At 39.9% G+C, this 14,885-nt stretch overlaps 1 protein-coding gene across 1 annotated transcript in view; it reads left to right on the top strand.

Moving 5' to 3' along the window:
• The window catches only part of ADGRV1 (adhesion G protein-coupled receptor V1), a 3,979,741-nt gene that overhangs the window by 1,488,977 nt on the left and 2,475,879 nt on the right, over positions 1–14,885 (top strand). Inside the window, exon 59 of the mRNA XM_044064182.1 lies at positions 10,984–11,148. Coding sequence (XP_043920117.1) covers positions 10,984–11,148 — 165 coding nt within the window. The remainder of the gene's footprint in view (positions 1–10,983; positions 11,149–14,885) is intronic.

Below are 14,885 nucleotides of genomic sequence, written 5' to 3' on the forward strand. Positions count from 1 at the left end.
CTTGTGGTGTGTGTATGTGTTTCGGAGCAGAAAATTTTTTCCATGGGAAAACAATTGCTGTTCTGAATGTTCGATATTTTCATGTTTAGATGTTTTGGGGCAGATGAAATAGCGTTTGCTGTTTTCATCTTTCGATATCATGATATAAACGCTGTTTTTATCCTCTGCTAACCACCTCACCACATTAAGTGACTGTAATCCTCAATGATTTGCCATAAAAACTAAATTCTATAAGCACAGACTAAAAATGTAAAGCAAAGTCAGGGACATTCTGTAATATCAGAGACAATTTGAACTTCCTTTTCCACGGTTGCCAGAGAATAAATATTCCAATATATTTTATGCAAATGCACACTAGTACTGTGAAGCCACATTTTATAACAAATGCTGAAATGACAAGAAGGTAAATTGCTCCCCTCCCCCATTTAGTGACTGAAGTTTTTAATAATTTCCCAGAAAACCAAAAGTGTAATTTAAAGAGGTAATAGTAGAGTCACAGTCTTTACATCAGTGATGTAACTTAAGGTTCATAAACCCAGAATATTTTTCTGTAAAGTTTCTCAATCAAGTCTTCATATCTTGGAAAATGGCCAGCTAGACTTGTAGTGTCAGAGCACTTTAGATAACTGAACGCAAGCTTCCACATGACAGCAAGCAATTCCTTTATGGTAGTTGTATATTAAGACATTTGCAGAAATGTAAAACATTATCTTTATTTGTCCAATAACACTGGATATTTGTCAAGATATATAACTTACATTGCAAATACAATGACTGTTTTCTTCAGCATATTCTAAGGATTCACCCAGAGCTATAGATACATTTTCTTGTGCCTTGTGCTGTCCCCTAATCTGGCACCCACCCAACTAGCATCTGCCATTTGTGCCCCTTACTGCCTTGTGCCTGGGATAGAGGTCCCCTTCATTCTACACTAGCGATGCCTCTAGTTTCGCCTCATACAAGGTGACAGTTTGTCAGTGATTTTGCTATGGAAATAATGCATATACGGACATACTGCACTTCTTAGTGACTACCAGCAATAACTAACTTTATCTTCAATTTAGTGTGCTATGCATAGCCACTGAGAATTATTTTTTCTGCTTTCCAGCTTAACTTTTCAAACTCTGCCCCTTAATAACATGTATCTCACTTTCTCTCTCAGTGCCTGTTATGGAGGAGCCCTGTCTCAGGGATTGCACCTTCTTTGGAACAGGCTTCCTATTAATGTTAAGCAGAGCCCTTCCCTGGCACTCTTCAAATGCAATTTGGATCAATGGATAGGGAATCACAAATTCACAACTGGGGTTGTGCCTTTGCCCTTTATGGAGAGGGGCAATCTGTAAGATGCTCATGGCATAGGCGCAAACCCATGCCATCCTCTTGCCCCTAGTGGCCATATATTGGGTAAAATTGGGTTATATTAGCTAGGCTTGTAAGAGATCTTAAGCCATTAGCCTAGTAATCTCCAATAAATCTGTTATGAAAATATGACCATAAATATAAAAATATGAACAATAAGTCACAGAAAATGATTAATATGCCCACTACAGGTCATCACCGGATTACAGTCAGGACCATTTTGTTATTTCCATGGTGTATACTTTGCTTTTTCTTATACTGACTATTAACTAGTAAGCACTTAATTAAGGAATCATCCTCAAAAAATGTCAGAATGCCAAAACTACTAAAGATATTAACTTAAAGGTACACTATGTAGTAGTAAAATGACATTTTACTTGTCTAAAACACACACACACACTGTAACAAAATAAGTAACAAAAAAACACAAATAGTCCAGTCGCCAACCAGGATAAATAAAAACTCCAGCAAGCACACTACCCTGGAATGGATATTAGTCAGTAAGGGCCCCCAATCATATATAACAGGCTGCTTATCAGTTAGCCTCAGTGATCACTCCCCAACATTCCTACTCAAAAAAATACCTATACCAAGCTAAACATGTCATCTACCGTCAAATACATACAAAACTAAACTTTAACCCACTCACATTGATCTCATCCCTCAAAGAATGTAACTGGCATCCTCTAAAGTACCTCAGTCTTAATGACGCAGTTGAATTTTTTAATACTACCTTCCTGAGAATCCTTAATTACCATGCCCCCATAAGACTTTCCAAAATCAAACACAACCCTCCCCATGGCTACAGAAAACCACTAAGTCAGAAATGAAAAACAGGGATAAAGCCTGGGAGCACTGGCGCAAAACCAAAACCCCTTCAACTAGACAGAAATTCCTAGAACTACGCAATAGAATCAAAAAACTAATAAAACAGGACAAATTCCAGTACTACCAGTCTGCCCTAGACTCCTCCCAACACAACCCCGAACAATTCTGGTCCTTCATAAGCTCCATCCTCCACCCAGGTAAAGTCAGTACCCCTCCTCCTAGCATTCCTCACTCCTCTGAAAATATTGCTACCTCATTCAACACACACACTTCACACAAACCATAATATCACTAGCTAAACAACACAACCCCCCTCTCCTCCAACCCACATCTTCAACTAGTAATCTCCCCACTGCCTTCTCTTTTTCTCCTGTACCTACCTCCAACATAAAAAAACTCTTAACTAAACTTAAGCCCACCAAATTAGCAGCAGACAACCTCCCAAATGAATACCTACAAATCGCAGCTGATGCTCTGGCCTACCCAGTATCCATCTTGATTAACTGATCTCTGTCAGAAAGTTACGTTCCCACACTATGGAAAGTTTCACATATAATTCCCCTCCACAAAGGCGGCCCCTCCACAGAACTAACCATTTACCGCCCCATAGCTATTCTCTCTCCACTCTCCAAAATACTAGATAGATGCATTCACTCTCAGGTCTCAGACTACCTCCTTACTAACAACCTCCTTTCCAGTACTCAGCATGGTTTCCGACCAAACCATAGCACCACCACTGCCTTACTCTCCTTTACTAACACTATCCTTCAGCATAAAAACAATGGTTATCTCTCCTCTGCTACTTTTCTAGACCTATCTAAAGCATTTGACATGGTCCCACTCAAACAACTCATCTCTGTCCTCAATAACCTATCCTTCTCTCAATCAGTCACCAACCGGTTTCAGAGTTACCTGTCTGACCGCCAACAATCCGTTGTATGGCAGAATGACATATTTCCACAACTACCTGTCTCTATAGGGGTTCCCCAAGGATCCATCCTTGGACCCCTACTCTTCTCTATTTTCGCCAGTAATCTAGCCTCTGCCACCAATCATGGCACACTCATACAATACGCAGATGACTCAACCATCATCAGCTCAGCCCAGTCCTTACCCAAACTGCAAAAAGTCACACAGGAAGCTTTTTCCTCTGTTGAAACTTGGTTATCCGATGCCAATTAATACTCAACCCAAACAAAACTAAACTACCCATCTTCCAACCCACCAAACATACTCAAAACAACTCTCACTTTACCATCACAGCAAAAGACAACACCACTATATGCCCAACAGAACACACCAAATTGCTAGGAGTGGAAATAGACAATAAACTAAAATTTGACATTCAAATATCCATGACCATAAAAAAAGCCCACAAAAAACTAGGAGTGTTATACAGAAATAAGCAACTTTTCACCAAAGCAGCAAAGATTTCAGTAGCAAATTCCCACCTTATCTCCACCCTACTTTATGCCTCTCCAATATATACCAACCAAAGGCAATGCGATCTAAACAAGCTAGAGACCTGCTACAGCAAAATTGCCAAATTCGCCACAGGGGCATCCTACCATAGTCACCACTGTCTCTCACTTGCTGAACTGGGCTGGCTTGAACTCTCTCACCTCCTTCAATGGTATCAACTCTCACTCGCCCACAAACTAGTAAACCATCCACTAAATGTCCCATCCCTCCAGAATCTACCCCAACCCTATCGCACCACCAGACCACTAAAATCCAGTAACAAAAATCACTTGCAGATCACTAAAGCCAATAACTCTGCTGGTGAAGCACTATTCTCTTGTGCCATAGCCAAATTATGGAACTCCTTCCCACCACAATTACCTCCGTACCATCATGCACCCACTTCAAAACTTTACTAAAAGCATACCTAAAAAACATGCTGGCTATGCCCTTGCAACTCCCACTCTAATATCACCCACCCCATCCAACCACTACCTTTTTTTCCACCCTACTAACTACCTTGATTATAGCAAGCTCGGATTCTCATAAGCCTACTACTTATTATACAACAGGAACTTCTTATTGTAATAATTGTTAATGTCTGTTATGTACTTCGCAGATAAAGATTCTAGTTGTCTACTGATATACTATGTTCTTCATCTGTAACTATGTTTATAATTAATTGCTATGTTAATCAAATTGTTAATCGCTATGTGAATCCAATGTAACTGTCTGTATATTTTAACTGTGGAGCTTTTCTCCCCGGGCCTCCACTGAAAATGGACCTACGTCCAGTTGGACACTCCCGGTCAACAAATGTAAATAAATAAATAAAATAAATAATAACTGTAATCTGCCAGTTTATTACAAATGCCTTAAGGTATATTTCGCAAATCTCTACTATTAAGAACCAACAAATTAATCTTTAGAGATTTGTGAAACATACATTCAGGCACTTGTAATAAACAAAAACAAGCATTTAGTAAGTAGAGTTTATGAACATAAATGGCACAATTTAATCATATTTGCTTGGCATGTCTTTTTTATTTCATTTCATTTTCATTTTACCAGTGATGGTTGTGACGATGTATGGTATTGCCACCTATGCCAGGAGAAGTAGGGCAGTGGATGAGTAACATATGCCCACACAGCTAGCTGGAATTTTATAAAGAATTATATGTCATTTGTATATCAGACTGATTTGGACACATGCTTGTGTTGAAAATGTATTTGTGAGGTTTGCTTGTGTTGAAAATGTATCAAAAGTAGGTCCTGCTGAACAGATAAAAATATAGATGCATGTACTAACTGATTAAATGAATGCATTACAACTGTTGAAATGAATATATTGTAACAGAGGTTACTGTAAGAGAAAAGGTTAATCATAGTCCAGCTGTAGCTAACTTTGAAAATGTTTTGAAATTAAATTACCTGTCTTAGGCCATAAAGACTGTTGTATCTTTCAGTTCTCAATGCAGCCAGAGACAAAAAAGTCTGTACTAGGAAGCTTTTTGTATTGTCTTTGGGGTGAACTAATTGCTACTCTGGAAGGGGTGGAGGTTTGAAATTGTTTTATGACTTCCAGAAGCTGCAGCAAGCTCTGTGTGTGTGTATTATGGACACATATGTGCCAACTCCTGGCAGCTTATAGCTAAGGGGATAGCATGGGAACCAGAGGTCAAATGACCAGATTTATGTGATGTCATTCTGTAATCCATCACTACAAATTATGTTTTAATACTAGCTGAGACTGAAGTCTCATGGCAACCTATTTTTGGAACCTGACAGAGAAGGACCTCTCATCTACTTCATCTTGCCTTGCTCTGATAAATAACCAGGGAATAGTAATTCTTTAAATCTGTCAGGAAAATATAGTGAGATTAGTTACGTACTGTTTTTCTGTATCTGTGTGAATCTGTTTGTCTGTGTTATTTTAATATTTCCTGTGATTGAGACTCTGGTGTTTATTGTAAATAGATGTTTAGTATTTTCATATTATTTTATTATTTATTATTAAATATAGTTAAACTTTTCATTGTGGCTGGTCCTTTAGAGAATATTTTAACTTTTGAGAGTACTTATATTTATTCACTGACACTGTAGTCACCTCTGAAAGCCTTACTGTATTGGCCAAACACTATAATTTGCATTAGTATTAATTTCACTCAGTATAACTGGGTACTCTAGTAAGAGCCTTAGAGTAGCTGGTGTTGGAGTGTCTGGTGGCAGTAACTACCTTATAGTTTGGGCAGAAGGGGGCATAGCTAGGAAATTTGTGCTAGCCTTTCCCAGGTTTGTGTGTGTGTGTGTGTGTGTGTGTGTGTGTGTGTGTGTGTGTGTGTGTGTGTGTGTGTGTGTGTGTGTGTGTGTGTGTGTGTGTGTGTGTGTGTGTGTGTGTGTGTGTGTGTGTGTGTGTGTGTGTGTGTGTGTGTGTGTGTGTGAAAATTAAATTTCAAAGTGTGGTGTAACAGCTGCTTGGAGCAGGGACACGAAGCACTGGTTTCACAGAGAGGGTGGTGGAGAACTTGGCTTGGACACTTGGCTGAAGACTCAACTCTACAGCTGTGCCAATGGGAAGTCATATCGGGAATCTGGAGAGAGACAGGGAAAACCAGCCCCCGGACTGAATGTTTTCCCTGTGTGCTCTTAAGGGAAATTTTGCTTTATGCATAGATCTGCATCTGGAAATACTGGGCATATCCATTTTTGTTCCAAGTGAACTCCCCTCTCCAATGTCAGTTGTGAGGATTCATGCTCCTTGATTACAGGTCCAGAGTAGGAATGCCACATACTGGTGGGCAGTGGTGTGGATATTAAATTGAACTTCTATAGCCTGTAGGCAGTTGTCATTGAGGATGGGTGCACTCTCAAGCACCCACAAGGTAAACATTCAGAGTTTCATTTTCACAACAGTTTTTATTTATTTTTTTGTTAGTTTAATTTAGTCAGGGGAAGCAAGCAAAGATGTCAGCAGAGGATTTTTCCAAGCTGACAAAGAACCAGTTGGCCAAGGTGTGTGAAGCCAAAGGACTGGTGTGTGCCAAACTGATTAAAGAGGAAATGATTTAAGTCTTAGTCACCGCTCAAACCAACAACCAGGAGGATAACCAGTCTGGTGATGGAAATTTGTAGCCATCAGAAACAGGACAGTTCACCTTTTCCTCAGAGGATTTAAATATACATGTGAAGTTAAAGAGACTTGAACTGGAAGTTAAACACTGGGAATTCGAATCAGCAGAGAGTTTGTGGCATTTGGATGCTAAAGAAAATGAGAAGCAGTGTCAACATGAGAGAGGACATGCTGTCTCTTTGCCAGGGTCATGGATGTAATAGGGAAGGGAATAACCAAATCTCAGAAGCAATAAAGGTCAGTACATTTCTTCCATAGTTTACAGTGGGTGATAATTTTGATAGTTTTACTCATATATTTGAAAGAGTATGCAAACAGCATAATGTTGACCAAGAGCTCTGGGTATGGTTCCTGATCCCCTTACACCATGGTAAAGCTGTAACTGCTGTTTCTAAATTGTCTGATATTGATTTTTAAATTATGATAAAGTCAAATGTTGTTTACTAGAATGTTTAAAATGAACACATGAAGCTTACAGAAAAAAAGTTTTGTGAGCATAGATGCAAGGGAGCTGAAAGTATGTGTGATTATGCTGCTCAGTTAAGCACATATTTTCACAGATGGGTAAGTGAGTACGAGATCAGTACTTTTAAAGGACTGGCAGATCATTTGGTGGGGGAATAAGGCCTTAGCACTTTGACTGAGGACATGAGAATCTGGTTGGCAGATGGAGAGTGTTACTCTGCAGATGAGCTGGGTAAAAAAGGGGATCACTACTTAGCAAGCAGGGCATCACTGCACAAGAAAGGGATACCCAATGCTGCACATGGATATAAGGGAACCCATGGTGGGCAGCCACAACCATGCTGACAGAGTCCACCAGTAACAGGGGAAGCCACTAGTTCTGGTATATGGCCAGATTCAAGGGTTGAATGTTTTAAATGTAATAATTGGGGCCATGTATCATATAGATGTCCACAGAAGCAAGGTGGGGAATGAAAAGTGAGAGATCCATCAAGGGGGAATAACATTATGCCAACGGTAAGTTGTCTGGAGACAAGAGAGGTACCAAACTATCACCAGAATTTATAGCCAATCTTAGTGGATGGAAAACAGGGCACTCCTCTGACATAACCATTGTGAAGCCTGCAGTGGTTAAATAGGAGCAGTACTTGCTTGGGCAGTCCATACCAGTCAGAGCATTAGGAGGGACCCCATTCAAAATGCCTTTGACCAGGGTTCACCTTAACTGGGAGGATGAAAAAGGAAGCAAGCATATAGGTGTGTTTGAGGATATCCCTGCATATGTCTAGATAGGGAATGATTTTGATAATGCAGTACCTTGTGTGCATGCAGTTACATGCAGTCAGGCTTGGAGACAAGCATGTGAGGCTGGTAGCCTGGGGGAGACCCAGACAGACCCCCACACATGAAGCCAGGGCTGGTGAGGTGGCTCTTTGAGGGAGGAAGGGAGGGCGCTACCCTGTAGCAGTGAGCCTGAAGGTGAGCCACAGCTGCTGGCAGGTGCTGATGTTCCCTTGGACAGACTGACTGCAAGGGCAGAGGTGAGTGGTAGTACTCAGTCTAACAGTGAGGCACCAATGTCACTAGATACCAGACTTCTTGTGAAAGGGGAGCTGGGAAGAGTTACAAAGATAGAGTTGAGACAGGCTCAGGTCTCGGACCCTTTACTAAGAGACTTGAGGGAGGTAGCTAGGTAGGTGCTTATTCTCAAGGAAAAGGGGGGGTCTGTATACTGGAACAGAGGGTTACTGTATAGAGAGTGGACTCCTGAGGGAGGGCTATAGGGAGAGGTAATACAGCATCTGACAGTGCCTAGAGCCAACTGTCTGGCACTTTTAGCTATAGCCTATGACATTCATTTTGCAGGTCATATGGGCATACAGCATACCAAGAGATGTATTATGCAGAACTTTTATTGGCTTGTGATGTAAGAGGGTGCTGCAGGACCTTTGAGCAATGCCAGAATTAGATAAGGCAGGAGACAAGTTCAAAACTACTTTGATGCCTTTGCCTGTGACTGAGGAGGTGTTTCAGAGGGTAGCTATGGATATTGTGGGGCCTCTGAGTATCCCAAGTTCCACAGAGAAGAAATCTATCCCGGTGGTAGTAGATTATGCTACTAGATAACCTGGGGTGGTGCCTCTGTCCTCTATCAAGACAGAGAAGATGGCAAATGCTTTGTTAGAGATTTTCAGCAGGGTAGGTTTCCCAAACTAAATACTGACAGACAGAGGTGTGAATTTCATATCAGACTTGCTGGATTGTTTGTGGAAGCACTGTGGGGTGAAGCACCTAAAGATCACCCCTATCATCCTCCGACTAAAAGTCTGGTTGAGAGGTTAAACTCTACAATCAAGACCATGCTACGGGCATTTGCAGACTAGTTTAAGAGAGAGTGGGACAAATATTTGCCCCATCTGCTATTTGCATACAAAAGTGTTTCACCTTTTGAGTTGCTGTATCTGGAAATACTGGGTGTATCCATATTTGTTCCAGGTGAATGTTCCTCTCCAGTATCAATGGTGAGGATTCAGGCTCCTTCATTAGTGGCTCAGAGTGGGAACATCACAATGGTCATGGTAACCTCCTACCTTTCCTCAAAAGAATAGGATGGAGAATGGAGAAGGAGCTTGCCAGCATATCAGTACCTGTCCATAGTTCTGATTGTTTTCTGAAAGCAAGTGCAACACACACATGATAAAGATTGAGCTGTGCAATCCAGCTGTATGTTCTTAAATGGTGATGTTCAGTTTTAAATAAGCAAGCAGGGGCAGTTTTATGGTGACCAATATGGTCCCTCCCAGAACTGTCATCTCTGGATGGCCACCTGAAGGGCACCATTATAATCCAGCACCGCTCACAAATTATTAGAAAGCTCGCTGCTTACACATTGTTTCTGAAGCCAAGATCTCCAACATACCATGCTGGTGTCACTGTTGCTGGACCGACAAGAGCCTCTCAACAGACATTTTTTAGCTATCCAGAAGCTTGTTTTGACCCAGATGTAGTGACTCCAGTATGTTATGCTGGAGGACTTCACTTCGAATTCCAAAATGAGGGCTAATATCCTTTCTCTTTTTTGATTCTAAAAATGTTTAAGCCAAGGGCTTTCTCTTTTTCTGTGTTTGTTTTTGTAACTTGATCTTAATCACCATTCTGGGTGTTTCCTAGCTGAAATGACAAGGCTAATAAAGGAAAAACTCAGTACCTAACTGTCCAGTAGCAGTGAAACTGACACAAGTTTGATGGTGTTCTTGGGTTCAAATCCCAATGTGAGAGCTAATATTATCCTTTCACTTCTGTGATTGTAGCAGTGTCTAAGTAGATGGCTTTCTCTGTGTTTGTGTGTTTGTATTTATAATTTGACCTTAATCACCATGCTGGGATTCCCTTGTCTTGATCATCACAATCTGGTATCTTCTACATGACCATATTTGCTATCCATTATGTGTGGACATGATAAGATATGAGCCATCCATCCTTGTATGTAGCAGCGGATTATAAGTAGATTTTCACCGCTGTCTGCACTCATATTCATACCAACTGCATAATCCAGCTTTATGTGATTAGATTAGTTCAGTAGGTAACAAATTGTGTAACTTACATTCCAAGGTATCACACGATCCTCTTCACTTTGTACCAAAACACTAATGTGGTGACTGCCATGTGTTGTCCCAGGGATACAGCTGCAGTAACTCTGAAATATACACCTCGGTGTTATCAACTAGTAATGTAGCATTAGCTTCTATGGTGAACTCCATTAATAGCAGAACAGTCCCTTCTACTATCATTACCACTCTGATCTGGTCATTCGTCAATCATTTTTTTTTCTCTTGCTTTGTATTGTACCTTTTTGAATGCCTCTGTTTTGTAATTGGTTTGTTATTCCAGTTTACCTAATCTCTGTATTAGCCTGACACTTTGATCGTTATATGACACAATTGATTTTATTAATGGAATTTACAGACATTAGAATTTACTGCTGATTGCTTTACCATTACTGGAGGAAAAAAGGTATTACAGTCTGAATTGTCTGATTTCTGCTGTGGCAATGGGGGTGAATTCTTCATTTATTTTAAGATAGTTATATCAGTCAGTCAATCGGTCAGTATAAAGCCTATATGGAAAGGAGCCACTAGTTTCTGGCCTCGCAATGTCTTTCTTTCCTACATGCTTTTGACGGCATTCCTCACTCTTTACAATTTATTATATAAATCTTGCCATTGCTTTTGTCATTTCAGGTTCAAGTTAGCGAACCCAAGTCACCTGGTGATCCAGCCAGCATGGCGTACCTCACTGTAGTGAGAAGTCAGGGTGGAAGAGGTGCTATCCTAATCACATGGGTCGCTGAGGATGGCGCAAAGGATGATCTTTCACCTTTAAATGGAACATTACTTTTTAATGAGGTAATCTGCTGGGCTAATACAAACTCTTGACTTACATGTTGCTATTTTTTTATCTTCACTGTTTCATTTCATTAACAAGGCCACAGTGGGATGCCATTATTTATGATATTTGCAGGGATGAGAAATGTTTTGCAGATATTTTTGGTACCTGATATGAGTATAACAGGACTTAAAGTTGTATCTAAGAATATGATATTCATTGTTCATTATTTTTGCTTGTGTATACTTGTTCAGGCTTGGATCTGTTTTGTTCAGCTTGTATAAAGTGGAGATAGAAAACCATGAAACATCTACAATTCTTATTCTCCCCAGGGGCTACACTGGTGTTAACACCTTCCTGCCATAAGTGTCTAACACAGCTGATTCATGTGCTATCATGGTTCGAGCATTTGTTTCAGCATTTCCATCTAGTGTTCTGCAGACTTAGCTGAGTCATGTGGTAAATGTATTTGTGACCCTGAAGATTACCTTGACTGTTACAGTGTAATACAGTTCTTATTTTCAGCAATGTATCAAAATCCTTTCTTTAAGTGAACTGATTAAACAAATTAGTAGAGCAGAGTTCCCAGTATCCAAAGGCACATAATATGATTAGCATTCAAATTGCCCTGTAAGACCATTATGTAACTATGATAAGAAGCTCAGGTTGGCAGGTAATGGTGATTTATTCAGTTTAAATGTTGTTAAATTATGTAACTCTGCTTTACAACTAAACAAATTATGCAGACATCTGCAAAGACAATATCGCAAAGGTACCAGAGTTGTTGTGTCTTTTGGCTTATTCCGGTTAGGGGTCGCCACAGTGGAACTCCGGTCCACTAATGTTTGGTAGTGGATTTTTACGTGCCGAGTTACCAGCCCTGATGCAGAACCTTCAACGAAGGCATGCCCATTCATGCATGCCTCCACACAGAAGACGATCTAACTGAGAATAGAACGGGACAACGTCTTGCTGTGATGCGACAACGCTGCGAAGGTACCAGAATACGTATGAAAAAGTAAAAGAAAGCAAGAGGAAATTGATTGCATTAGTTTTGTTATTAGGCCTTCTGCTTTTAAACACATTATGCATTGTTTCTTTCCAATGTTCTTCACTCTGCTGTTCATTATTACTTAAATTATGCAGACTCAGAGAAACAAAAAAGTCTATCTTCTTTGGAAATAATAAAACACTCACTATCAGTTGTTACAGAAAGCAAAAGAGTATGAAGAATATGAGCAAAAGATCACTTTTCATGCTGATCACTAAGTGAACTTGTGTTTTACGTACAGTGATGCAAATGATTAGTGGGATGGTGAAATCTCACAATGCAATTCTTCCCATTTTGAACTTAAACACTTCAAACAGTAGAGAGAAAAAGCTGTTGTCTGGATTGGAAGATGGAATTTTGCAGTATAACAGTGCTATTTAAAGGGACATCATTTAGCTAAAGGGTAGATTACAGCAGGTAAATGCAAATGATAAAATGGTAACCATAATGAAATACATAGCACAGAAGGAGCTGCAGCAATAAAGGCTGATGGAAGCTATAGTAGAAGGAACAGAGCTAGCACTACTTGAACTGATGGCCCCTGTACCGGACACAAACTTCTTACCAACAAAGGTTGACTAAATAAATGCTCTGATATCTTCGTCTGCAATACCCAATAAAGCTGGACAGTTGCATGAAGCTGTAGTCCAAATGGACACTGAAAATAAATGTAGAACAAATTGGCTCAAATGACCAGGATGCTGTTTCGTAAAGCAAGTTGTTTTTGCTGGTTTCATCAAAGTTTCAGAAAAGACTGCTGAGTGCGATGTATATAACTGCAGGTATTTTCATTAAAGTTCAGCATTATGTCTTCTGCTGGAAACAATTATTTTTAGAAAGACATACTGAAACCTCTCTTTGGTCATTGTGTGTAAATGTATGAGTATCTATCCCTGTGTGTGTGTGTGGGTCTGTATTCATGTGTGCATGTGTGTTGTGTTTGTGTGTACTTATGCACGTGTGTGTGTGTGTGTGTGTGTGTGTGTGTGTGTGTGTGTGTGTGTGTGTGTGTGTGTGTGCACAAAAGTGTGTAATTTACATGTATATGGGTTAATTGTTGCAGTTCTTCAGGCATACATGTCCCTTTGCCCACAGGGGATGAAGCTCATGCTTTAAAGTTGCGTGGACTTTACTGCCCATGAAAAACTGAGCTGTTTTATATTCAGTAAAAGTAATAGGCGTTGATGTTCATTACTTAGATATCTGCTATGGCACTATTTATCAGTTATGGGGATTAGATACAATTGAATGACAGTCTGTCTGTCCAGACTACCAGATCTGTTGACATCCCCTATCAATGGACTCATTTGCTGTTTGCATTGGGGATGACAGAATGATTTTGTGTAGAAAGAAGAAAGACACCTGCTCCAGCTTTCATTCTTTTGCCATGATCCAACTATTTATTCATCAGTACATGGTGAAGGAATCTGCATTCTGTGCTTCCAGAGTGATAAGTATCAGGAATGTTTTTCTTCTTGATTGCAAGTTAAGTCCTGTTTTCATTCTGGTTAATATTTTTCTAAAAAACAGCTTGAATATGGGAGCTTTTACTCATGGTTTGTAAGGAACATAATAGTAACCAGAAACATACAAACAAGCATGCTGTTAGGCAGATCCAATTGAACAACTTCAGTTTCAGTGTCCCTTCTGTCTGCAGAACCATAGCTATTCTTGCTCTTGGTGCTGTTCATAAATCGTGTCCCCCCCATTTTAATTTGAGAAGCAATATTGGTGATGCACTGAAGGCCAATTAGGATCTGCCAATCATGCCCTCTAACACTTTGTATCCAGGGTGTCTGGCATCTCTGTCCCACATTAGCAATGTTTCTGTTCATCTGGCTGGGGAACATCACGAAGATGAGTTGAAAGAGTGATCCTGCTTTCGAAAAAAAAAAAACACTTTAAAAACTAAAGTTCAATCTTTAAAGCCTACATGAAGTACTGCAAAGTTGATGCTTACTTCCTTGATGTTAGCAGACATTTCCTCTGTGTTAGTCACTTAAGAGAATTATAAAAAAGTTCAGCAGAAAGGTGGATAGTAGTTACCCTGGAAATGTGCAAGGTGCATGAGGACAAAGTGAGCATACCAGATCCATTTTAACCTGAGGTATGGCTTTACAGCAGCACCATTCAGTAAGTCCCCAGCCTGTTATCTAAAGCACAATTATTGGTAGAGCCTTGTCTATGGGTTAATAACTGGATAGTGCCTACTCTCATAGATGAGGCCACCATTTTCTTGGTTTCAGTGTCACAAAACTTCAGGCTACACAGTTCAAGAGAGAAGAATAGTTATGTTTATTGCAAAGAGCTCATGTAAGTGGGAAACTAAGCAATCAAGCTCTTGTCTCCCATAACGCAAGACAATTCATTCCTTTATATTATTTTTACATCTAGGCAGAATGTATTGTGCCTATTAAACTCTATCCACTGAACAATTACAACTGAACACCTTTACATTACTTTTGCTAACTTAGAATCTGCTGACCCCTTATCAGTGCCTTTCCATATTAGACACAAATTCCACACTTCCACATTGGAACTTTCTATGTTGGCATTACTAATATTGACAGTATTCATGTTGGCAGGAAATAGTTCATCAAAAACAGACTAAAGCTATCAGGAACCATCTTGAAATAAACTAATTCCAAAATAAGATTTTCACTGAACATTTTCTTTTCCTTATAGCTGAGTATCAGATGAAGTATT

Source organism: Protopterus annectens, chromosome 2.part2 (genome assembly GCF_019279795.1).
Source record: "Protopterus annectens isolate FY-2018-M chromosome 2.part2, PAN1.0, whole genome shotgun sequence".
NCBI lineage: Eukaryota > Metazoa > Chordata > Ceratodontiformes > Protopteridae > Protopterus > Protopterus annectens.